The sequence below is a fragment of the Sphaerodactylus townsendi genome, linkage group LG02, assembly GCF_021028975.2.
Source record: "Sphaerodactylus townsendi isolate TG3544 linkage group LG02, MPM_Stown_v2.3, whole genome shotgun sequence".
Taxonomy (NCBI): Eukaryota; Metazoa; Chordata; class Lepidosauria; order Squamata; family Sphaerodactylidae; genus Sphaerodactylus; species Sphaerodactylus townsendi.
The window spans coordinates 161846975-161873759 of record NC_059426.1 but is presented as its reverse complement, the minus strand read 5'-3'; the positions used below and the strand labels follow the sequence as shown (position 1 = coordinate 161873759).

Sequence of the window (26785 nt, the reverse complement as noted above, 5' to 3'; positions counted from 1 at the left end):
TTAACTACGCCCATCTCCATGCCCACAGCAAGTAATTTTACTAGAAAGCCCAAAGCCACTTACAAGCAAAACAAAAACAAAAAATCACTCAGCAGATAAGTATAAATGGATGCCCAAAGTATCATAAAAGGGTAAACGAATCTCCATTGAGTAATTCTAAATCCATTCCTCTGTGCATAGCCAAACTCTGAATTTGCAACATAGATTTCCTACCTGTTCATCCGAGAGGCATTTAAGAAATGTGCTCACCAGAAGCCCACCTCAATATCTGTGCCATAGCTTTGTAACTGCAAGGAGTACTTCTGAGTAGATGCAAAGTCCCGACCACCCAAAACCAACCCTACCCCACTGATAAATCCCTATATTAGTTTACTCCAGCAAGCAGGCGATGTTTGTTTACAGAAAGCCTCTGCCACAATAAATGTACTATTTTAAGGTGTCAAAATCCTCTGGAAAGGGGTGGAGCTGACAGAATCCAAGGAAGCCTTGCAACGACTGGCCTGCCAGGGTTTTTGCAAAGTAGTCCTGGGTGGGGCGACGAGCCTCCCCTCCCAGGAGCACAAGACTACAGGGCAGGAATTTCCAAAGGCGCAACCTGGATTGCAGCAACCCGTTTCCATGGAGACAACAAGAACCAGGCTATGCCGCGGCCTACTCACCTCAGCAGGGCCCGGGACCCTTCATGGTGTTCGGGGTGGACTCCGACCGTCCCACCCCGCAAGCTCCCAGCCGCGCTGGGAAAGCAAAGCCCGGCGTCACCGCGGCCTCCAGGCGGCAGCGGCGGGACGGTTGTGAGAGGCGGAGCCGGACGTGAGCGCACTTCCGAGGGGAGCGGCCTCAGTCCGAGTCCCGGGCTGTGTGGGCCGCGCGAGGATGGCCGGTAAGTGCCTCCGGGGGTTGCTTAGGAGGGGGCAGCTCTTCACGGTGGGGCGAGGCCGGGGCGAGGAGTGCACCGCAGGGGCGGGGTTGCAGGAAAAGGTCGGGAGCCCCAGCTGGGAATCCGTTATTTCCAGGCCGTGCAATGTTTCTTCAGTGTAGCTTGGGTTGACTTACACTGAAATTGGACATTATTAATTAGTACTTATTTATCCCTTTTCACCGCCGACGCAGTCAGAAGGCAGTCTCTAGGCAAAACAATTTGCAGTTCAATGTGTTATTTGGTGCTCTTTTGCCCTTGTTCACTCTGTTATGGCCCCTTCCGCACATGCAGAATAATGCACTATCAATCCACTTTCACAACTGTTTGCAAGTGGGTTTTGCTATTTCGCCCAACTGCAAAGTGGATTGAAAGTGCATCTTTTATACGGTGTATTCTTATTGTTGCTCATTTTGCCCATCAGTTTTGTACGGTTATCCTGTTCATTTGATGTCCTTATACAATGATTACATGATTTTATATAATGTGATAACATTATATGATTATATATGCAATCATATATAATATGATTTTCTTCTCTTTCTGTACTTGTGTAATCCGCCTTGAGTCTCAGTGAGAAAGGTGTGCTATAAATGAACTAATGGGCAGCCCAATCCAGACCCCCCCAGGCAGGCCTCTAGAGGGCTTTTTTCCCATAGTGTGGGGCGGTAGAGGGGGAAAAGCCCACTGTCAGAAAGACCTCCATTGGGCTCAATAGATTTGCGCCACCCAAAAGGTCCGAGGGCCAGGGTGACATACTTCCAGCCCCAAACCCCATGTAGAAAGTGATGAAGGTCGGTTTCACCTCCCAGGAACAGCCCCAGCCATGTCACCTGCTTCCAAGCACCGGTGCATTTGCCCCATGTGTCAGCAGGGTGGGCACATGCACTAGCACAAGGTTGCACCAGCTTCAGAGGTGAGTCTGCCCCCGCTCCCAATTGAGCTCTAACTCTCCTCAGTGTATCTTCTTTGGAAATGAGCTGAGACTCTGATTCACTATCGTGTCTGTAAATACAGTAGCCAGGGATGGTTTTCATTCTAAATTTGTCTAAATAAAGGGGAGAATTCTATGTGCCGATATTGACGTAGGATGCTGAATTAGACTCTTAAACTATCCAAACCAGTATTATCTACAGACAGACAGCATGTCTTCAAACGGCTTAGGTGGAGGTCTTTCACATCTTTTCTTCATCTCATCCTTTTAACTGGATACGAGGGATTGACTCTTTTGATTGCCAAAGATCTTCACCAATGAATAGATTTATTTTATTCTTTTGTATTCCATTTGGAACCCAAAGCAACTTACATCATTCTCTTCTCCTTTACTGTATCCACATAACAACTATATGAGGTTAAGAGCTCGTGTATCTAATCTGGAGGAACCAGGTTTGATTCTCCGCTCTGCCACCTGAGCTGTGGAGGCTTATCTGGGGAATTCAGATTAGCCTGGACACTCCCACACATGCCAGCTGAATGACCTTGGGCTAGTCACAGCTTCTTGGAGCTCTCTCAGCCCCACCTACCTCACAGGGTGTTTGTTGTGAGGGGAGAAGGGCAAGGAGATTGTAAGCCCCTTTGAGTCTCCTACAGGAGAGAAAGGGGGGATATAAATCCAAACTCTTCTTCTTCTAGGTTTGGCTGAGAGTGTGTGACCAGGCCACTCAGCAAGCTTCCATGGCATGAGCAGGGATTTGAACCGGGGTCTTCCAGGTGCTATACTCATAAAACAACGTACTCTACAGAACAATATAAAGACTAGTGATGAAAACTACATCTTTCTTAACTTTAAGACCAATTTTAATGTATACATTCACACTTCTATGAAAGAAAATGTTAATTAAGGTGCATACTCACATGCTGTAAATAGAACCCTGTGTCTGATTTTAATTTTTCTGATTTAAAGAGCTTTTGGTTTTGTGTTCCTGAATAGGTAAAAGTCTTACTCCCAAGACGTCTGGGTTATCAGTCAGTGCAAGGAAAATTAAAGATAATGCAGCAGACTGGCATAATTTAATAATGAAGTGGGAGACGCTGAATGAAAATGGATTTACCACTGCTACCAAAATTGTGAACATCAAAATTGCTACAGCGTAAGTATTGGGGAAAAAATATCTACAATAACCATACAAAGGTAATCTCTTGCACTTCAGTTAGATGGCAGCTTTTTAGATATTTACATCATGCACCAATTAAAATAATGATCCTGTATGCTGGTATGCAAACTACTCCCTTTACACAGGTACAGTCTTTCTTAAGTGCCCCTAAAGCAGTCTGTGTTTATTTATGTCTGTTTATACATGGGTCAAGCCTGGCACTTTAGTCCCAGAAATGGAAGGAGGCAAAAAACATTTTAAAAATACACTATAATTTAGAATAAGAGTCAGCAAGCATAAAGCAAAGTGGAGAGAGCGAGTCAATTCAGAACGAAACAGTTGGTTCAGAAGAATATCATGTACACCTGAGGAAGCTAGCACACAATCTAGCCTTATGGAAAGATAGTCTTGGGAGCAGAGTGCTTCTGCCTGATTAGGAAATAAAAGAGAATGTAAAATACACTTTACCTGTCCAATGGAGGAAGGTGTTAATCTAAGATTCCTTGAAGATCATGGGGAGAGAGGCCATCTTTGAGCAAGACAGAGTGCTTACCGGGTTCCAAGTTCATCTCTGAGTACTAAAAGTGGCTGATTGTTCGGCAATACTTAGTTTTGGTCTGTCGAAGATTGAATTTGCATATGAAAATCCTAGCACTAAAAGGGGCTGCTGAGAGTCTAACGGGTGTGTGGGGAACTTGATTGAATTAGAATGAAAAGACAGAGAGCAGCAGTGGCGTAGTGGTTAAGAACAGGTGTACTCTAATCTGGAGAACCGAGTTTGATTCTCCGCTCTGCCACTTGAGCTGTGAATTCTTAGCTGGGGAATTCAGATGAACCTGTACACGCCAACACACGCCAGCTGGGTGACCTTGGGCTAGTCACAGTTCTTCTGAGCTCTCTCAGCCCCACCTATCTCAATCCAACTCTTCTTATTCTTCTTCATAAGGATCAGCTTGTGGGTGATAGAAATTGGCCTAGTAAATGTATTTAATTCTATTCAATTTATATGCTGCCCTCCCTCATCAAAGGTCAGGCTCAGGATTGCTGATAACCACATAAGTAATAATTAAAACCCAGTATGCCAAAATACATCAACAATTAAAGCTCAAATTAATTAGAACTTTCTAAAATTACTTAAAAGATGGCATCTAATAAATTCCTTTATGAATGAACAAAAAACTCACAAGGGACACAGCAAAAAACAGTGAGGATACAACACCAGCAGAGGTATCCTCTCTAGGCAAGGCAATATCCTTGTGTTCAGCCTGCTAGATGCTGTTGATTAGTTTACTACTTTGGGAGGAGAGTGCATCATTCACAGGTATCAGCCAGATGGAGTTAAACTAATTGCCAAGATTGGCTTTTCACAGTGGAAGCTTTGGAGATCTCCTGGGCTTGGTTGGCATTTTATTTCACCAGTATGTATGCCTAGTTTTAAAATTCTCTTTAATGATAGAAAAATGGAGAAAAGACCCTGATACAAGATTCCATGGAAGGGGGCCTCCTGGGTAGCTTCTTCCAGAGGGAATGAATATCTTCTGGGCAACAATGCTGTTGACCGCTAAGGAGGGCATAGGAAACAACCATTGTCCTTAATACTGATATTTTTCTTTAGGTTTAAAGACAAGTTGGATGTAGAATGTGAAAATGTTGCCTCCGACGATAGAAGAGTGCCACCAAGTTATAATGTAGAGTTGGAAGAACATTGTGTAGAGCTACTTGGGACTTCTGAAAATATGGTACTCTTCTTCACAGCCATAATTACTACATTTCTCCCACCTTTTAGACCAGTGGTTCTCAACCTTCCTAATGCCGCGACCCTTTAATACAGTTCCTCATGTAGTGGTGATCCCCAACCCTAACATTTATCCATTTTACAGATGGAGAACACTGATGCAGAGAGTCTTAGGCGACCCCTGTGAAAGGGTTATTCAACCCCTAGGTTGAGAACCACTGCTTTAGACTAATGCCACACCTTGAGCTAGGAAATATAGGGCGTGTTGTTTTTTTTTGAGAACCTTGCGTTGACATGTCTAAGTCAACATCCATTCATAGGCCGATGGTACACTGGTGCTCTCCCCCCTCCCCCCCATATACTAAAGGGAGATTTTCTTCAGGGCAGAGCTTCTGTTACAGATGCCTTTTCTCCCCTCTCAAGGAATATTGAAATAACAACAAAAAAAACTCCTCCTGCAGCAGCAGCAGGATATGTGTGTGTGTATTTGGGGGTGGGAGAATAACAGTTGGAGGACTGTTGAAGGCTTTCACAGCCGGATTCAACTGATTCTGGTGGGTTTTCCAGGATGTGTGGCCGTGGTCTGGTGGATCTTGTTCCTAATGTTTCGCCTGCATCTGCGGCTGGCATCTTCAGAGGTGTATCACAGAGGGAAGTCTGTTACACACAGATTCAGGCAAAATGTTAGGAACAAGATCCACCAGCCCACGGCCACACAGCCCAGAAAAACCACCAGAACCAGTTGGAGGACTGTTTCTGCCTACCCCAGTTCTCTAAGCTCCTTGGTAGAACTCTTTCCTAGCATTGCAATCTCCTAAACTGGTTATAAACAGAAGAATCAAACAAACTGATGTGGCATATATTTACTGTTAAATGAGCGGTTGGTCCCCATTCTTACTTTAAAAACCTTACATGTGCATTTGTCCTAAATTCGTTAAGACAAAAATATATCAGAAGATGGAAAAGCTGTGTTCAACCACTAAAGGAATCTGTGACTTGGAAAAATACCATCACGGAGAACACAGGACACTCTTATTCCACACGTGGCCCACACCCTATTTCTGTAAGTTCATTCTTCTTTTTAATTTGCTGGTCTGTTTCCAGTTTGAGGTGCTGGCTGTTAGTTGAAAATGATAAGTCAAAATAATGCAAAGAAGTCAACGTAGCTCATCAGGACTGAACTGGAGTTTAAGGAGGGGATTATGAATTTCCAAGGGAGAATGTTTTGTGCTCTGTACTTTTCATAGTTAACAATTCTCTGTCTCACATACAATTAAATTAAAAGTTATTTCAAACCTTGATATTAAAATATTTTCAGCCTGGCAAGGGTAAAAAAATATCACTTTGGGCACTTAAATTGCTATATTTTAATTTTCTAAGATGATAAAGTGAATGAAGGCCAGAAATTTAATATATAGAGAAGAGAATTCTAATGTTGTAAAGTTGGGCATCGTAAAAAGGGAATTTAAAGGGAGATGCAACTGTAGAACTCCTTCCTGATTTTGCTTTTTATTTCAGATGAAGCTTCTGCCAAACTCCTAGAAATGTACTCAAGGGAATTAAAACTGAAACAAACTATTGTGCAAGAGATTGCACATACTACTGATCAAGATCTCTTAATGGTCTACTTATCATCATGGTTATATCAGCCTTATATCGAACAGAGCAGCAAAGTTCTGCTAGAAAGTATGTTGTTGGAAACAGGACACAGATCACTCTGAGCACTTTCAGACCTATTTGAAAAGCTAGTTCTTGCCCTGAAAATCCTTGGATGAAAATTAAGCTGCATAATATTTAAATGTATTTAATAACTATGTTAAAATTTATTTGGGTTCTTTAATGTAATCGTGTTCTGATAAGTTGTGTGTTTACTACATTTATACTGGTTTTATTATTACTGTTGTCGGTGTATTAGGCCAAAAAAAGTAAAGTAGGGGGAATTGTAAAGCAATACTTGTCTGACAGTTTTCAAGAAGTCTGCATTTTGCTTTAAGATATTTCAGCATCTGTCTTCTTCCCCCGCAAAGTCAGTTTTGTACCATAAGCTAAGTACCTATTTAGCTACTGACAGTAAAATGTGGTTTCCTTAGCAAATCAGTTCTGCAGATTGTAGCTTTTATTTGTTGTAGTGACTACATGCTATATCAGTGCTTGAAAAACAGGGACCTAAACCACATGGTACCTTGCTGGTAGGTAGACAAACCCATCCTACATAGAATGAATTCTAACAATGTTCAGTCAGGCCCAAAAATCTGAATGGAAGAAATAAGAAGCTGTTTTGTGGTAAAAGCAAGTACTATAAAAGACACACTAACTTCTTGCTAAACAAGTGGAGACCTGCAAGTAACTTTCAGAGATGGGTGGGCAGAAGCTCCCAGCACATTTCCTCCCCCTCAACAGCACCCTGAGGCTCCTCCCTACTCCCCCCTCTCAAGGGCACAGAGGCTTTCCCCCCACTACTTTGACTTTCAGTGGCACCCTAGGTCCCCCCGCTTTCTGTCTCAATAATGTGCCCACACACTTTCTCTCAAAGTAGTGCAGATGCTTCCCCCACACTCTTTCAAAAGACTACAGAGCCTTCCCCCTACGCCCTCCCTTGACTCACCAGAACGGCTGCATGTAGGTAGGCCCCTTCTGGAGCCACTGCCAAGCCCTGCACAGTTCCTGGACTGCACCGCCACTGCCAATACCCTGAGGTAATTGGGGGGGGGGGAGCTTAACCCCCCACAATTGTTTATTAAATGTCAGATTTTTCCGTAGACGTAGGGGTTCCCCCAGGTCTGCAGAAAGATCTGTGTGGGGTGAGTGAGCCCCCTGTCTGTAGATTTAGCTCCCATAGGCAAAAGGCACTTTGCTATTAGAGGTATAAATACCAGCATATCTGCAGGATCAGTAACATCAAATCTTCCTCTATCATACAGAAGAACGCTAAATTCTGAACGAAGGATAACTGTGCCAGATGGTAGGACTTATTGTGAATATAGTAGCAATAATCAACATGGCATTTAAGAAAGGAGAAGTCATCCAAAGCTTTAATGGAAACAGGTAAGGCAGTTTCATGTGCCTGTCTTCCTGTGAAGCCAGTGAGACACCAGCTGCCCTTTAGCACAATTAAAGGTCTTCAGCTAACTGGAGAAAAAATTCTAATTTCCTTGAGCAAAAAAATCATCACAAAAGCATGTGAATTTCAACATTGTCTCATTAACTTTACTGCTTCTGTTTAATTAAAGTCTGGTTTGGGAGTTGTCCTTTCATAGGACAATCCTTATCTATATAAGTCATGGCTTCACTTCACATCTGAATCAAACCAATATCTTAACTACGTACTACAATCTATTGCAGGTCTTTTGACTATCAAACTGACCACCTGCATGGGATGTAAGGACACGTTGCACTGGAGGGAGCTATTCACACTACTTAATTCATCTGTTGTGCAGTACGTGGCCTTTTCATTGTCAAAATATAGGAGTGCGAACTTGCTAATGCTCCATGCACATAACTGAATTATTGCTTAAAATTATGGACCCTACATTTAGACTTAGACGGGTTTGTGTCATGATCCACTTTACAAAAATAATCAAATGCCATGACTTCCAGAGAAAAGTTTTTAAAGAACTACCAGATTCTTTTGTAAAGTTTGAGACAATAAAATTTAATTATATCTTTGTTTTTAATATTTTTCAGCAGTTCCATCAGAATCCATTTTACTTCATCAGAACATTGTCAAGAAACAGTGCAACGTATCTGCCAAAAAATGCAATCTAGGGAGATTGCCTCAATTAAGTTGACAATGCAACTATAAGGAACATTTATCTCACTATAAAGCAGTTTAAATAGCCTTCTGAAGTTTTGGTTATTGTGCTGAACACATTCAACCTAACGAAGTAGATCAAGCATAACATTTAAATTAGAAAAATAAGTGTTAAAATATTTCTTCTCCAAGAAAGAACACTTAGTGGAAACAAAGCCTTTGCAGAATCAAGATCTCTGTTTCTATCCCTCATTTCTGCTATTAAACGCGCCTGTAAAATTTTCAGACAGGTTTAAGCTGTGCCAAGGAGCACAGTAGTAACTGTACCACTAGTGCAAAGCAGAACAAGCCCAGCACAAGCCTCAATGATTTACTGTTGTCCCAAGAGAGAAACTCATGGATGTTATTCATGAGAAGTATTATTGTTTCTTTCTCCACCCAGCCCATTGTTATATCCCATAAATTATACCAATTACATCACTGAATTCTCAGGCTGTTTACACGGGAGCAGCTCTCTCCGTTCTATTCTCAAATTGATGAATTGCTTCCGTGGCACTACTGGGAAAGTGTTTTTCAAGGTCATCAACACTATCAGTGTCCTTAGGCTGTTCTACCTTTTCGTTAAGGGGGGAGTCTTCATTTGCTTCCTGTCGAAGTTGATATTTTCCGTTATCGCAGTTTTCTTCAAGCACTGGCAAGTCAGGATTTTGACTAGATTCTTCAGATGCAAGAGAGTTACAGAATTCAGACCCCTTTGTCATGCTTGCTGTATTCCAAGATGAGTTTGTGTCCACAGTTTTCTCTTGCAAATTTTCTGCACTGACAGCTGGTTGTATTTCATCACATGAGAACAGGCAGCTTGGATAATGGCCCAGTTCCAGCGTTCTGGAAAACTGCAAGTTCTCAAGCCCTGCTTTCATGGGCTGACAGGGTGGATCAGGATTTACACAGTCCGTCACAGCTTCTAATTCAAGTGATTCATGTTGTTCCTTGGCCATTCTATTTCCACAGCAGGTATTGGCTACAGAGCTGTCTTCTGGAAAGAAATCTAGATTCACATTTTAAAAAAACCCTGTTTACATACATATTCCTGCTTAAAAGGCAGATTAAAGAGACTTCTAATTACAGTACTTAGATATGTCTTCCAGCAACCTATAAACACTGGGTGTATGTGCACATGTAAAGTTCTGTCAAGTCACAACTGACTTGCAGCGACCCCTCATGGGAGTTTCAAGGTCAGAGACAGATAGAGGTGTTTGCCATTGTCTACCTGTGCATAGTCACCCTGGACTTCCTTGGTGGTCTCCCATCCAAGCACAAACCAGAACCCAACCTTGCTTAGCTTCCAAGATCTGACAAGATCAGGCTAGCCTGGGCCATCTGGGTCAAGGCAAACACTGGCTTTAAGGAAATTTAATTCTGGATCTTAGGTACAGAATTGCAGGATTTAATATTTAGATCTACCACCATGTGGCTATAAATGAAAACATCTTGCCTATTGGTACGGTATTTACAGTTTCAAGTGACTTCGCTGTGGCAAATTTTTCACTTCCCAATGGGAGAAGCAGTATCACTAATCTAGTTTCGGCCCTTGCCTTGGATTTAGAAGTGCTGTGTTGGGAGAATCATCCAAGACACAGGCTTAGTGAAGCTTTCAGAGCATCCCAGGCTTCATCCCCAGTCCATAAAATGGAAAACTATGACCTAGTTAGCAAGAGCGTGAGCTAGCTTCCTCCCCATATAGCATAAACACACTTCTTTAAGGGGGAGGGAGGAGTTGGGAGAAACTCATGGACAAGTTCCTTCACTTTCTGCTCCAGTTTCCTGTCGTTCTCCATCCCTACTGCCCCTTCCTCTCATTATTCCTTCCTTGCCCCCTTTCTCTACCCATAAAGCTCACCCTCCCCCTTGCTTCTCCTCCCACCACTACCTTTCCTTCTTGCCACCAGGAAAGGGTATGATTGTTGTTGGACCTCCACAGGAACTGGTTGGCCACTGTGCAAGACAAAATGCTGGACAAAATGGCCCACTGGGCTAATGCCACAGGGCTCTTTTTTACATTCAGGAAGAGTCAGGTGCTAACTCTGGGCTGGGAGGTAACCTGCAGCCCCAGCTGTCCCCTTCTGCCCTTCCAAGCAGTTCCCATCAATGGTGTGTGTGCTGCTGAGCACTGGACTGGCCACGGGATACAATACAATTAGAAGAAGAGAAGAAGAGTTTGGATTTATATCCCCCCTTTCTCTCCTGCAGGAGACTCAAAGGGGCTTACAATCTCCTTGCCCTTCCCCCCTCACAACAAACACCTTGTGAGGTAGGTGGGGCTGAGAGAGCTCCAAGAAGCTGTGACTAGCCCAAGGTCACTCAGCTGGCGTGTGTGGAATTCTCCAGATAAGCCTCTGCAGCTCAGGCGGCAGAGCTGGAAATCAAACCCGGTTCCTCCAGATAAGATACATGAGCTCTTAACCTCCTACGCCACTGCTGCTCCAAGTAATATCAGCAAAAACTATACAAAGTTATCTGGATAATCCAATTCACCTCTATAATATCAACCCATTTTTCCAGCTCAGCATCTTTCTACTTAAGGCCTACAGTACCCTTTGAAATAAATCTTTTTATGTGATTCAAATTGCACCTTCATTTGTAGCGCATATTTCTTTCATTCCTTGGTCACTCAAATAATCATCCGAGTTCTCCAACAGGCTTTGCTCTCTGCTCCTTTTCGCAAGCGGCAACATTTCATCAGAACTCTAGATATAAAATGTTGATAAACGGTTACTCTTAAGTCAGATATTTATTCAACATCACAGGATCGTCGTATATGCAAAAAATGCCTCTTAAATAATTCAAAGCTGCAGCATTTCAGAAGGACCATCAAAGGCCTCAAATCAAAATGACACCTTTAAAAAAATCTAAATTACAAAATATTGCGCTTTGTTATACCAATTGCCATGCATATATGTGTAACAGTTGTAACAGTAATTACCAAAAAAGGAATAAGTCACAATAAGATATGGTCCAATTTTATACAGAACTGGAATTACAAAATAGTGCTAGGAAGCTAAAATGTTAAGTTTTTGAGAAATAACTTGCTTGATTTTGGCAACAGCAAGATTTAGAATTGTGGAAGAATGTACGCTATATTCAACCAATCTATGGTGCAAAGATGACACTTCCTGAAAAGAAGGCACATCTGCAAAACCAATTAATCAGAAAGTTTCCTATCCTATTTCGATGTTTAGATTAACAGGGGGAAATCGACAGTTGTACCTCAGCTGCTCGTTTCTGTGCTGGAGCCGTTGTAACTGCGCGCTCACTGAAATTTTTAAGGTGTTCAGGGGAAAAGCCTGCTTGAATACTCTGCATTCCAAATAAATTGCTGTTCATGCCTAGTGATTCAGCAACCTACAAAAAGGAGGTTTGGTCTCATCAGGGAATATCGGAGAAAATAACCAAGCATTACTATAGTAATCATTAAAACATTAGTTATAATATTGTGATACGTTCCCATGTCTATTTTACTTGTATTCTAAAGAGTTACTTGTAATTTAACACAAGGGTGGACAACATTTTGGGCACCACATACCACTAGAGTATTAGCAGGAGACCATAACTAAATGCTTCTCTCATTTGAGTTTAGTCTTCCCATAATGTTCCAAATTCCTGTACTCTATCGCATGATTTCTGGAAAGCACGCTTTAGGTGGAGGGAGATCTGGCAAACGGCAAAGTCCATTTATTTACGATCACAGGCTGGGATCCAAATTCACTCTTCTACCTGCTCAAGAATGGAGTGAATTCTGTTTTTGCCTTTCTACTGCAGACACCAACACCACATCCCATGGGACTGCCAAGCATATCACAACCCTCAGCAGCCACTCTTTAGAGGATGCAGGGACTGCAATGGAAAGGGGGAGAGGGCATAAACTTGGCCCCATCCCGTTGTTTACATTCCTCTGGATCCAGCCCTCAATAAAATGTGATATATAACCTGCCAGAGCAAATGAGAACCTTTTCTGCCCATCTATAAATTCTTCTTTCCAAGCAAGTTCTGTCTGATTTCACTTACATGCAGTGTGGCTGATAGGTGTTGGCTAGCAACAAATACCCACATTCAGCAACCCACATTTACCTTGGGATTTTTAATTTCCACAGGCTCTTTTATCTCAGGATTGCTGAAATACTCTTGGGACATTTTCATCACTACAGCATGCAATTCTTCAAATTCCCTGTATACATCGGGAAAGAGCCTTTTTTGTGGGTCATCTTTTTTTACCTGATTAAAAAAATACAAACAACAGCATGCTGGCTATAAATATCATTCACAGCAATATTATAACAGGAAATACTGATTATGTAAATGCTACTTTCAGAGATTTCACTGTGGAAAGGGAGAGTCACAGAGTCCTGCTTTTCCTCTCCAGCTCTTACTTCTCAGTCAGCCGCTGTCTCTCTTCGCATCACTGACTGCTCTGCTCTTCCAATACAGTGGGGATTCACAACAAAGAATCATAGCAAGGCTTCTGTTATGCTACAAGGAGCCTAAGAAGGTAAACAGCTGAATTTTAACAACTCTAGAAGTTGCAGGTTGATTCCCAAAGGTTATAATCAACATTTGGTATGCCTTTTAATTCAAGTGCTGCAAACATCTTGCTGAGAACATGGCACAAATTAGTTGAGCAATTTGAGGCTTTGGAGGGGAGCTAATGGCCTCTGACCCACGGCACTTCTTAGAAGAAAAATCTATAACTGAAAAAACTGCGAAAGCTGGATTCAAAAGGTTCTGATCCACTAAGGGTTAAGGCTTCCTTCATCATAAGAGGCATGTTCCATAGGAGGGAGGCTCAACTATTAGTGGAATAAAGCCAATGGATTCAAACCTGTCTATTTTCCTCCTAAAATCATAAAATTAACTGTGATTTAAAATGTTGTATCTGTGTGTTTCTTTAAAGTGAGAGGTAAGTTGTAGAAGGTGAGGTGAGGTGAAAGGGGGATGAGAGAGTGAGGAGACTGGTTGATACTGACATTGGTTGACTGTGGAGAGTCTGAGCTAAACTGAATCTGAGCTAAACTTAATCAGAGTGTGCAGAACTAGAGACAGTATTCTGTGCTGAACTGAGTCACAGTGTACATAAAACTTGGGAGAGACAGCAGTATGTGTTGGAGATTGACAGGGAGTCAGTCTGAGCTTAACTGAGTCAGAGTGTGTAAAAACACTGAGAGACTAGAAATGGAGTCAAATCCAAATAATGGTCAATTACCCACAGGGCAGCTGCCATGTGCTGGCATATGAAACGCGTCAGGGCAAGAAATCTTGTCCTGACGCACTTCCTCTCTGGTGTGCACTAATATGTGCAAAAAATCTCGTCCCAATGTGCTTTCTCCCTGTGGCGCACTGAGAGAGGAAGTGCATCAGGGCATGATTTCTTATCCCAACATCCTTCCTCTTGCTCCACCTATGGAAAGCAAGAGCACTTCTTGTGCAATGTTTGCGGCAAAGCGGGGCAAGGGTGGGGCAGAGCCAGCTGTGGGTAATCGGTGAAGGTCTCACAGATGCAAAGGAGTGAGAGTGGATTGATGTAAAGTGAGAGTTACCTACAAAAAGTTGTTACCACAGTTTGTTTATTGTAAATTATTTCCTGAAACATTTAAGCTAAAGTACATAACTAAAAAAATTATTTGTTGAATGTAACCTGGAATCCCACACTAGGAATTTTTCTCGGGACCATGTAGCCCTTCGAAACTGCTTTAAAGCTTGGACACACTACTTCGGGAGGAATTTTAAAAGGGGTTGAGAAATAAATTTCTGGTGGCAGTGAAATATAGAGAAAGGAGGAGACAAACGTTATTTTGCACCTATTATATTTATTTACAAAGAAATACAAGAATGGGCATCGCACTAACAACTACCACTTCCATTACCTACAGCATGGTTAGTCTTACTTTAGGACTTCCCCTTGATTGTATCACACTTAACTTTTGTATTAGTTTCAATTGCGGCTCCATATCAAGAGACTGACTTAAGACAATTGTTTGAAGTTAGTGAAATGTTCCCCCATGAACAGATTTATAGCAAGAACTTACTCTGCAAATTTTAATTATAAAGACTTCCACAACTTTCATTTCCTCCTTAATCACAAGAATACAGTGGAACCTCGGTTTTCATTGCCTTCGGTTTTCATCAGTTTCGGTTTACATCGATTTTTTCAGTGAAAAATTTTCATCGATTTGCCTCGGTTTTCATCGATTTGCAGTAAGGTGCAGGGGTTTGTGGAGAAAAATCACCCGGACAAAGCTGTTGCGGGCCGTGTCTGCAACTTGTTTAATGACAATGTCTTGCCCCATTTCAGACAAATCTTAAACAGGTGTCAGAAACAGACCTCTTTGGACCGCTTTCTGGGGCGACATTGGTCCACTGGCTCTGAAGCTGGTCCTAATGTTATTGCTTGTTACTGTTTTCAGCATTAAACACTATGTTTCTTCACCAAAAAATGTGTTTTTGGTATGTTTTTGGAGTGCCTAGAACGGATTAATTGGAGTTACATTAATTCCTATTGAAAAGTTTGCCTCGGTTTTCATCGGTTTCGGTTTTCATCGATTCTTTTCAGACGGATTACCAACGAAAAACAAGGTTCCACTGTATTTAATGCCATGTTAATATGTATGCTTTGCTTTAGTTTTAGATTTCTGAGTGCTTCTACAAGCCTAATCCTATTGCACTGTTCACTGAATGTCTCTTTCTGTTGATTGTATTGATTCATTCTGTAATGTGCCTTAAATCCATGTGAGAAAGATGGGACTATAAATAGCACAAGCAAATAAATATGCAATGGCTCAATCAGCACTTTCTTAGGCAAAGATAAGTGTTAACCTGATTAGGGAAACTTTAACTGATTAGACTTTGAAATTTCAAGACTTAACATTATAAACTTGCCTTCATAAGCAGGAATTCAAACACAGTAACAACTGCTGCAAAATGTGGAGCCACCAACTCCATGAAATCTTCATTGGAACACTGCTGAATCAGCTGTTAAAGACCATAATGATTTCTTTAGAGAAGCCATTAATCACATTGCTAAAACGCCAACTCTAAACATATGAGGATTAAGAGAGAAAGAAGGATATATGAAATCATGGACCACAAGTCAAGTCAGTGAGTAAACATCAATGTTAGGAATTAGCTCCTATCTTCATTATCAGGATAAAAGCTGATTAAGGTGCATTTAAAGACAACCGCAAATAGCAATACCCAAAAGCAACTTCATACTACCTATCTATATAAGAAACAGAAGTCATATATAACATCACATGAACCGCTCATGGCAAATGTCCCAGTTGTGAAAGATTTAGCATGAACACACCATGCCAGTTAAAAAAAATGCTCCCCAAATCACAAGAATTTCAAAGTATTATGCACTCATTCAATTAGCTGAACACATTTTTGTTCATTAAAATGGTTCAAAAGTGCACAGCAACCTAATAATCATGACAAAGGCACATTTAGCTTCGGACAACTTTGAATAAAGCTTATGGAAGACATCTTTGCCACATCCCCCCTCTCCTTGCTACAGTTCTGCAGTCCTTTACAATACTGCTCTTGAGGGTCAAAGAACCCTCCAGAACAACACAAGATGAGGCATATGGGAGGCCACGGCGACTATTAACAGAAATCATATCCTTGTGCTTGTGCTTGTGGGGAAGGGGAGAATAGATTGAATCCAAATGTTTGCTGATAATGCATGGAAGAACTGCAGCAGGTGCTGTCTTTAAAGGAAAAAAACCTCCAAGCTCCCACCTGCATTTTCATACGTATTTTAAAAATAACCATGTTGCCCTATGAGCCATGGGCACTGCTTAAGATGATCAAAAGGAGAGTCCTGCTGGATCAGACCAGTGGCACATCTAATCCAGCATTTTGTATCACACAGTAACCAACCAGTTCCTCTGGAAGTCCAACAGCAGGACACAGAAGATGAAACCTTCAGATTCAGAGGCTTACTGCTTCACCATGGCAAGTAGCAACCAAAATACCTATCCTTCAAAAAACTCTTCTTTTGCTGTCAAGTTATTTCTGACTTATGGTACCCCTTGGTGGGGTTTTCAAGGCAAAAGACGTTCAGAGTTGGTTTGCCACTGACTGAAGTCACGGCCCTAATGTTCTTTGGAGTTCTCCCACCCAAATACTTACCAGAGTCAAGGCTCAGTGTGTGCAACTGGCTCAAGGACACCCAGCAAGTTTCCACGGCAGAGTGGAGATTAGAACCTGGGTTTCCCAGATCCTGGTCTGATACCTTGCTCACCCCTTTTAAAGCTGCCTGTGTCTATGACCATCACCATGTCATCGGGCACCAAAATTCATATTGTAATCACTTGCCAGGTAAAGAAATGGTTCCTCTCTTCCATCCTGAATCTACTGCCTATCTGTCGCTTTGGATGCCCCTAAATTTTGGTACTTTGGGAGAGAAAAAGTTATCTTTGATTAAAAGGCCCAGACTTTTCAGCCTTCTTTTATAGAGAAGGTGTTTTAATCTCTAATCACCTTGGTTGCCCTCTTCTGTTAATTCTGCAGTGTCCTTTCTGAGGTACAGTGACCAGAACTGCACACAGAATTCCAAATGAGGCTGCATGTACCACAGATCTATATAGGGGATAGTATAATGCTGTTTTATTTTCAACCCCTTTCCAAACAACCTCCAACACAGAGCTTACCTTTTTCATTCCTGTGACGCACTGAATTGACAGTTTTATTCAGCAACCTACTTGACTAAGGTGACTAAATGAATTGACTAACAGCTCAATCTGAGGGAGTGGGGGGAATCCCTCTCTGGAGGCAGTGCAGGCTGACGCTGGTGGAAATGCCCTCCCCAGGACATTTACCCTGGTGGAGGAGCAAATCCACTGGCATCCAGCCACTGCAGCATCCCGTGACAGCTAGCCGCAGCATCTGGCCTCGCGTCAGTCCTCCCACACTGCCCCCAGATGCGTCAGCATGGTAGAGGCATTCCAGGGGATGGGGCCAACCTTAGTCAGTCCCCAGAGCCGATTTGGCCCCCTAGCGCTAGCGGAATCACCAGCAGAGATACTCAACAATTTTTGTAGCATATCTCTACTTGGAAAGCATATTTATTGTTTTTGGAAAAGGAAAGTAAAAATTCAATATTAAGCAAATTTGTGTTAATGGAAAACTAATACATATATTGTAATGTATTGTATTGTTTTAAGAGTCTGCAGCTGTTGCACTGTAATTGGTAATCAGTAAGTGTGTTATATTGAGCACAGCTGCAGAGTGATTTTAGGCTATGTGTGAGTAGCAGCTATGGAATAAAGTACTATGTTTTGTTCCTCCGACTACTGTTTCTTGAGACATGACATATTGGCGACGAGGATGAACTTATGAAAGGTCTTGGAAGGTTTTTAGTGAAGCGTGGAATGTGAGTAAATTATGGCCTTTCAAGGGCAGCTGGAACAGTTTAATTTGGAGTTTCCTTTGAAGTGGCAGAGTTATGAGGCCCGATTGGAATTTTATCTTCTGGCAAATGGCATAACAGACCCAGAAAGGAAAAGAGCTGTGTTTTTGAGCCTCTGTGGTGAAGGGGTGTTTGACCTCGCCTTAGCATTGATAGCGCCAAGAGACTTATCAGCAACGCCACTTGTAGAGATATTGACTGCATTAGGGAACCATTTCATTCCCCAACCGTCAGAAATAGCCAGACGGAGTGTTTTTTACAAACGTGATCAGGAGGGGTCTGAAAGCATTGCAGATTATGTTGCAGCCTTACGACGGTTGGCACAACAATGCAATTTCTCCAATTTGGAAGAAATGTTAAGGGATCGTTTGGTCTGTGGCCTGAGAGAGGCATCATTGCAAAAGTTGCTGCTGGCAAAGACAGACTTGACTTTCCAAACGGCATACCAAGAAGCCTTGAATTTTGAACTTGCTGCAGCCTCTACTCGGGAGGTGCGACAAGCCAGGAGCACACAGAGACTGCAAACAGCTGGCAGTGGGACTGTAGACCCTGGCAATGGTGAAATTCAGAGACTGCAGCATGGTGTAATGAAGATGGGGAGACCACCACAACAGAGAGGGAGGATGTCAACAGAGAAATGTTTGAGTTGTGGTGGGCCCCATGAGAGAGAAAGGTGTAAATTTAAAGAGGCACAATGTTTCTGTTGTAAACATTGGGGGCATATTGGGAGAGTGTGCAGAGAAAAAATTCATCAAGGACCAAGAAGACATGTTCCCGGCTCATCTGCTACACACTCTGTGGATGCACCTTGCTGTCCCCATGTAGCTGGCTTGGCTGGCCAACCCCCACTTGAGCAGTGTGATGGTGTTCATGCAGCTGATGTAATTAACCACGTGCAACCCGAGATCCAGCATAAGTTGACGGTGACTGTGAGGATCCAGGATGTCCCTTGTGTGATGGAAGTGGATTCTGGGTCAGCATTCTCCATCGTTTCATGGGACACTTATAAGACATTTTGCCCACAGGATGATTTGGACATTAGATCTTGTGACTTACCACTTACGGATTATCAAGGACATAGAGTACCCATGGGTTGGCATGCGTAATGTGCATGTGAAATATCATATGTTTGATGGATGTTTGCAATTGTTAATAGTGGAAGGAAGGCGGGACAAGCTTCCTATTGGGGCTGGACTGGTTCGGGAGGTTGGGAATTGCAATTACTGGAATTCATGAGGTTGTTAACATGGGAGGTGCTAGTGGAAGAATTTAAGAGTGTGTTTGCTGAGGGACTGGGGCAGTATAAGGGTCCACCTATATCGTTGTATCTTGATCCTTCAGTACCCCCAATATCGCCTAAAATCACGCCTCTCGTGATTCCATTTGCTTCTATGCTTCTAAAGTGGATGCAGAATTAGATCGGTTATTGAACAGGGAATACTGGAACCAGTGGTAAATGCAAATGGGAACCCCACCAGGACCTCCCCTGAAGGCCAATGGGATGTGCGCATTTGTGCTGATTATAAGTGCACAATTAACAAGGCATTGCAGAAACATCCGCACTCCAGTGCCAGTTGTCAGTCAGTTGTTAGCAACATTGGCAGGTTTTGCAAAAAATTAGATCTAGCGCAGGCATACCAACAGCTGGAAGTGGATGATGCCACTGCAGAAGCCCAGACGATAGTGACTCACAGGGGGGCATTCAGAGTAAAGCGCTGCAATTTGGAGTGAGTGTAGCCCTGGGATATTCCAGAGCTTGATGGAAGAAATATTAAGAAACTTGCCGAGATGATGTCTTGATAGTGGGTGCAACTGAGGAGGAACTGATGACACAGGTACGGAAAGTAATTGCAGTGCTTCTCAGATGTAGGGTTGCGCCACGGTTTAGAAAAAAATGTGCGGTTTGGAGTAGCGCAAGTAGAGTTTTTTGGGATACATGGTAGATGCAAGGGGAATCCACCCGACATCAGCAGTAAGGTGAAGGCCATCCAGGATGCCCCAGCACCACAGTCAAAGCAAGAGCTACAGGCATTTTGGATTACAATTCTTTACCATTCATTCTTAAAGCTATAAGGTCACAGTGGCAGAGCCACTCGCACTGTTTATTAGATAAGCGGGCAGTGTGGCAGTGGACAAGTCAGCATGAGAAGGCATTCCGAGATGTCAAACGATTGTTGTCATCAGAAAGGGTATTGGTTCATTTTGATGAGAGGAAGCCATTAATTTTGACGCGGCGATGCCTCCCCGCATGGAGTTGGAGCAGTGTTAAGCCATCAATTGGATGGAAGCTCCAATTATGTGATATTCTAGGACGTTGTCTACAACGGAGCGAAATGATGGGCGGAGGCATTAGCAATAGTGGCTGGGGTTAAGAAGTTTCATGATTACGTGTATGGGCTGACCATTTGTGATTGTTACAGACCATAAGCCGCTGTTGGGATTATTTTCCTCAGAGCCAGACACCACAGATATTGTCCCCTAGAATGCTGCGGCAATGTTCCTGAATGCATATGATTATGTCTTGCAGCACCAGTCGGAAAGAAAATTGGGCATGTAGATGCGCTGAGTCGCTTGCCAGTACTAAGGGAGGAGGAAGATCACTCCCCACTTTTGGAGGTTTTGATGTTGGAATCGTTATCAGAGCCTCCAGTGCAAGCGGCAGAAATAGCAGAGAGGTCAGTTAAGGACCCAGTGCTTGCCCGAAGTCTTGAATTGGGGTAATGGAAGGGTTGGCCATTGGGTAAGTTAGAGGAAAAATTCAGACCATTTGGAATGAGGCAGCACTAGATATCTGTCCACAAGGGTGCTTACTTCGTGGGGAAATAGAGTAGTGATCCCAGCAGCTTTAAGGATTAGGGGTGCTGGAGGCCTTGCATGTAGGGCACCCTGGAATAGTGAGAATGAAGGCATTGGCTTCTCAGAAGCTATGTGTGGTGGCCAAAGATGGATAGTGAAATAGAAGAATGGGTGGCCAGGTGCAGGGAATGTCACATAACGCGACCTGCCCCACCTCAGGCCCCTATCCATCAATGGGAGTCCACAAAAAGACTGTGGTCAAGGGTACATATTGATTTTGCAGGGCCTTTCCAAGGCCAGGTGTTTCTCATCGTAGAGGATTCATATTCCAAATGGCTAGAAGTAGTGCCAGTAATGTCAATGACATCACAAACAGTAATTAGGGCACTGCGTAGTTATTTGCAACCCAGTCTCCGGATACGGGTGCACGTGGATAATGGGACAGCGCTTTGTATCCAAGGAGTTTAGAGTATTCCTGGCTAATGGTGTTATTCGCCAGGTTACTCCTCGGCCCCTTTTCATCCGCTACTAATGGGCAGGCAGAAAGGATGGTGCACAACAAAGGATGCATTAGCGGCTGGTAATAGTAGAGGGGATTGGCACCTGGCCGGTTGGCGAATTTTTTGTTAACACAGCACATAACACCGCACAGCCACCGGAGGAGTCCCATGGAGTTGCTAATGAATCGGAAACTTACGACGTTGCTGGACCGAATGCATCCCGATTCAGTTGATGATCAGCCCACGAAAAGAAGATCACAAAGCACCTCGGACATTTGATAGGGATGATACGGTGTATGTCCCAAATTATGGAGCAGGTCCGTTGGGTCCCAGTTGTGGGAGGCAGCCAACAGGGCCCCTTGTCTTATAGGGTGGAAATCCGAAGAAGGGCGGGTGATCCGCAGACATGTTGACCAAGTAAGAAGAGAGTGCCAGGTCCAATAGTAGATCAGGAACCCCAGGTCCTCGAGGAATCTAGGGCGTTAAGGGCGCAGATGGAGATGCAGGATAAAGAAACAGCAAATAGTCCAATTGTCCCCGAGGAATCTGGGGCGTTAAGGGGGCAGATGGAGATGCAGGATAAGGAAACAGCAAATGGTCCAATTGTTTTGCAGAACCAGGAAAAAACACAGACTCAGGAGCCAGAGCGGGAGCTGAGACGATCGCAGCGAAAGAGAATCCCACCAGATTATTACAGGAGTTAGGGGGAAGGGGTGTAATGTATTGTATTGTTTTAAGAGTCTGCAGCTGTTGCACTGTAATTGGTAATCAGTAAGTGTGTTATATTGAGCACAGCTGCAGAGTGATTTTAGGCTATGTGTGAGTAGCAGCTATGGAATAAAGTACTATGTTTTGTTCCTCCGACTCCTGTTTCTTGAGACATGACATATATGAAAATTAAATATAAACAGATAGATCTGAGATTATATCAGGAATAATATTAGAGGAGTATTACTTATGTTAAGACTGTTACTTGTTTAATATATGATTGCTTTTTTTTCTTAACTCTCCAGATTCAGCTAACTCGATGGGGAAGTTCGATACTTGACTACTATATTATTTGGAAAGGGAAACCTTAGTAAGAAGTAATTTTATTAATTATTATTAAACCAAATAGAATAATGTAGATAAGTTAGTGAATTGGTTAAATGGTATATGAAATGTTCATTTCACTGACTTTTGGGTATTGTTTCTTACTGTATGATATACAATAAATCAATTTTAAAAAAACCAATTTTTGTAGCATCTCTCTATTCGCCCCTGTGGGGGCTTTGAGGTGAGGGTTTTTGGGTTTTTTTTACATTTTCAGGGTTCCTGTGATGAGGGAAAGCGTTTTGGAGTGGCTGGAATGACGCCGAATCAGTGCTGTCCCCACCTGTCAGCTCTGGATTGGATTAAGGGTGCAGCCCAGAATGGAAAGCGAACTCTGGCTCTGATGTGGGCACAAAGACAGGGTATGCATTTTGTAAATAAAATTAAATTGTGCAAAAATGAAAACAAATCATACCTCTTTTAGCCGAGCTTTCTTTTTAAGTACACTGTGATGTTCTGCAGATACCTTGTGTTCAGGTCGGCAACCAGAATGTCTTGATCTTGCAGTATTCCTGGGGCAGCCATGCCGCCTTGGTTGTCGAGGTCTCCCTGGACCCAAATTTAACAAACAAATGTTCTTTTGCTGTGCTGCAGACTTTCTCTTTCCACCACCTATACTGGACTTTCAAAACAAAACTGAACATCAGAACAGTCTTTTAAACATTTTGGCCTTTATGTATTCATTTTCCTGCCTGAAATGATAGCAGCAATAATTGAGCCTGTATTCCAAAGCAGAGGGGACACACTCGACAAGCCAAGCAAGAAAACCCCTTTTCTGAAGCCATGCTATGCCAGATTGGCAGTAGTCTATACATATCCCACCGCTACACCACTGAATTATGGGTAGAGCGTGTTTTTATTCTTTAATTTTTATTTTATATTCTCATTTATACCCCGCCCTTCCCAGCTGGGCTCAGGGCGGCAAACAATAACATTATAAATTAAAACAGATATAAACCAACAAACACTAAAACAATTAGAATAACTGATAGATGGTGCTGAAAAACCCACCCCACTCCATGTATCCACTCCACAAGTATCTGATGAAGGGCACTTTGAGTCTCAAAAGAGTGTACCCCAGAAATCTTACTGGTCTCTAATGTGCTACTGGCCTTGAATCATGCTCCATGAATGAATAACTGGTAACGCTGGTATTATATCTATGTCTTAAAATACACTAAAGGGATAATAGAAATATTTTTACCTGCTGTCCATTTTCTGTGGCATCTGCCTTTTCATTTGTTACAGTAACTTGTGGCGGTACAAAAGTCCGAAGGTTACTTTCACCATTTGCTTTCCCAGCATCTTCAAGCAATGCTATCCTACAAAGACTATTCATAGGGGGAGGTGGCGAAGATTCTTGCGGCCCATGATCAGGGTTCAATTTATAATGCCTTGCTAATCCTCCTTTTCCTATGTACGATTTTTCACAAGTCTGACACTTGAACAATTTCGGCCTCAAGTCATAGGCCAAGGGACCAAACAAGGGCATTCCCTTGTCCTTGCCTTCTTCATCCTCTTCTACACTGAGCTCGGAATAGTCATCGGAATCTGACTGGTGACAGTCCGCCAAGTCTTCAGTTTTAATGAATTTGTAATCCTTAGCTTTATATTTAGGAGGGCGTGAAATCCGCCCAGATCGGGTTTTCACCTTCAAGGTCTTTTTAAGCTTTTGCTCTCTGTGTTTCTTCTCACAGTTTCCAATAGAGTTTGCTGGATTTGTTGAAACCACAATACCACGCGGAGTTTGCATAGGAGACTTGCTTCTCTGCTCATTCAATATTTGCTGTGTCATTATCTTATCTGCAGATACTTGTCTGTGGGGTCTCTGCAGGAGCAACTGAATTGTGGGTCCAGAAGAGTTGTGTAAGAAAAACTGATGTGATCCAGTTCCTGTAAGAGGCTCTATCCTAATGACCTGAGGATTAACAACATTGACTCCCAAAACCTTTGCGTTCTTCTCAACTGGCTGAGTTGTGGTTACATTTTGGGACTGAATAGTGGCAATTGTGGCAAAGGCTGGTCTTTCATTTTCTTTTGTCTGATCAGGCTGTAGTTGGACACAGATGGTGTCTAATTGCTTTAAGAAAAAGACAGAATTATTTAAGTATAAGATTACATAGATTTCCCTCGAATTCTTGAGCATTAGAGACCTCCAACACCATATTGTTGGGCTTAATGAGAAACTAGGTTTTCTATAGTCCACTTTTCTCTACCTCCTTGTCTCAACGCAGCTTACGATCATATTATTTTCCTCCCTGTAACAGGCACCTCCCTATAACAGGCACCTTGTGAGGTAGGAGGGGCTGAGAAAGTTCCTTAAGAACTGTGACTGGTCCAAGATCACCCAGCAGGCTTCAAGTGGTAGAGCAGGGAATCAAATCTAGTTCTCCAAATCCTATCTAAAATCAAATCTTTTTACATTTGATCTCAAATGGCAAAACTAGGGCAGGGAAAGGCAAGGAGAACCTAGAAAAGCCAAACAGAGAGTTTCCTGTGCAGGTAGGGGGAAAGGGTCACTTTCTCTGCTTTTGGAAACCAAAGGGATTCTCTAATCTGTGACAAGGTGAGTTCAGGAGTGGGGAAAACGTGCCAGCAATTCAGAGTTTAACCCAAAGATGATGTACCCTTGCTGCAGGACAGACCATATTGCACAAACAGCCTAAGTTTGAGAGACAGAGTGGCTAGGAGACAGAAAAACATTGGTTTGAGTCGTCTCTTTCCCTCATAACTCTCTTCCTTGCTCTCTTCATGCATTGTCATATGTGTATTCAGGACTGCAACAACAGCAAATAATTATTTCCCTAAGCATTTGGTAATACTGTCTATAACTGAAAACTGGGTCATCTTTGTAGGAGAAAAGTGGAATCATCCTCAATAGCCAGAATGGTGTAGTGGTTAAAAGTGACGGATTCTAATCTGGAGAACTGGGTCTGATTCCCCACTGCTCCACATGAAGTCTGCTGAGGGAATTTGGGATTAGACACAGTTCTCTCGGAACTCTCTCAACTCCACCTACCTCACAAGGTGCCCACTGTGAAGGGTGGGGGGGAGAAAGTGATTGGAACCTGTTTTGAGATGAATTTCAGTAGAAATAAGCCGGGTAAGAAGTGTCATCTATATAAAAACTAGCATGTCCTCTTGTAAGGGTACCGGGGGAGGGGGGAAGTCTTCTATAAACATTAATTTTGCATGTTTCACACACATGGATGAATTAAGGTACAATCATGTAATACTTGAGCTTCTCTTACTTTCTACAGTTCACACTCTGCATGCTTTGTTGCAGCCTCTGCCTATCATAAAACCACGTTACAGAACAAGACACTTACCAAAGCCTGGAATCACAAAATGAACTCTTAAAATCCCCTATTTTCTTCACACCAACCTGTACTTATGGGCTTTCTTCAGGTTTTTCCGTTATGGCCGCCTAGCCTAAAAAGTGGGACAGCAGCTCTATTCCACCCTCTTCCTATTCTGTACTTTTAAAGGACAATATGCATTGCTAGTTGCCAGTAACAAGGTTAAACTAGCACAGCAGAGAGGTTCTGTTACCCTGTTCAGTTTGTGGCTTCCCTTTGTGCAATGGACTTTGGCATTTTGACCACAGGGTACACTTTAAAAGAAACGTTCCCAATCAAAATGGTTCAGTCTAAACACAGTAGTCTATTTGACCCTCTCCTAGGGTTGCCAACTCTAGGTTGGGAAACTCCTGGAGATTTGGGGGTGGAGCCTGGGGAGGGACGTCAGAGGACTACACTGCCATAGAGTCCACCCTGCACTGTTTCCAGGCACTGAACTGTTGTCTAGGGATAAATTAGAATCCCAAAATGTCTCCAGGCCCCACCTGCAGGTTGGCAACGCTACTCCTCGCATGTAAGAAAAGCATTCCCACCCCGCGTGCCACCCCCACCCCCCCTTCTGTATCTCCAGAGACGTGCCTTGGGTGGAAGCAGTCTGGCGGGAGGAGGAACAGCAGTAGCAGCCGCTTCCGACCTGCCCTGCTGGAGGGCGACCCGCCGGGCCGCATCCTGCAACTGCTGGGAGGCGTTCTGAGGGGTGCTGGGCACCAACTGGGTCTCTGAGGCGAAAGGCCGCGCTGAGGAGCCAGGCGCGGGAGGCGCCAAAAGGCCGTTCTCCTGGGGCGCCGACGAAAACCCCACGGCCGGCGAAGACGAGGCGGGAGTAGGCTGCCGCAGGAGGAAGGCGGACGACACCGGCTCCGAGACGGCCTCTCTTCCAGGAGGCGCCGCACCCGACTGCCCTTCCTCGATGGCCACCACCCGCCGTCCCTCAGCTGCCGGTGGGGGACGGTTCTGGAGAAGCTGAGGGAGCAACGCAGCCCCACGGGGAGCTGCCGGGCCCTGCGCGACGACGCCTTCCCCCGCGCTCTCCTCAGGAGCCGCCATCTTAGGACCGGCCCGCGGCAGAAGGTTTGAAGA

General features: G+C 43.3%; 3 protein-coding genes across 4 annotated transcripts in view; 1 reads left to right on the top strand and 2 right to left on the bottom strand.

The window, feature by feature from the left end:
• TECPR2 (tectonin beta-propeller repeat containing 2) overlaps positions 1–783 on the bottom strand; it is a 78266-nt gene extending 77483 nt beyond the window's left edge. The window contains 1 exon segment of the mRNA XM_048484637.1: positions 660–783. The gene's annotated coding sequence lies outside the window, so the exon portion shown is untranslated.
• On the top strand, positions 766–8526 carry LOC125426756 (cyclin dependent kinase 2 interacting protein). Of its 2 annotated transcripts, XR_007243570.1 has the most exons (7): positions 766–880; positions 2847–3006; positions 4625–4748; positions 5684–5807; positions 6263–6430; positions 7666–7789; positions 8429–8526. XR_007243570.1 is itself a non-coding variant. In XM_048485442.1 (5 exons), exons 1-5 carry the CDS (start codon positions 874–876, stop codon positions 6463–6465), a joined length of 618 nt encoding a protein of 205 aa, XP_048341399.1. In that variant the 5' UTR covers positions 767–873; the 3' UTR covers positions 6466–6838. The 2 variants fall into 2 exon arrangements, 1 of the variants encoding a protein (XP_048341399.1); XM_048485442.1 differs by lacking the exons at positions 7666–7789; positions 8429–8526 and having other exon boundaries at positions 767–880; positions 6263–6838.
• ZNF839 (zinc finger protein 839) lies at positions 8376–26785 on the bottom strand. Its single transcript, XM_048485441.1, has 8 exons — positions 26285–26785; positions 23551–24426; positions 22762–22968; positions 15426–15518; positions 12624–12767; positions 11763–11897; positions 11128–11242; positions 8376–9543 (listed from the first exon to the last, which is right to left on the bottom strand). The coding sequence occupies exons 1-8, from the start codon at positions 26750–26752 to the stop codon at positions 8993–8995; spliced, it is 2589 nt and encodes an 862-aa protein (XP_048341398.1). The 5' UTR covers positions 26753–26785; the 3' UTR covers positions 8376–8992.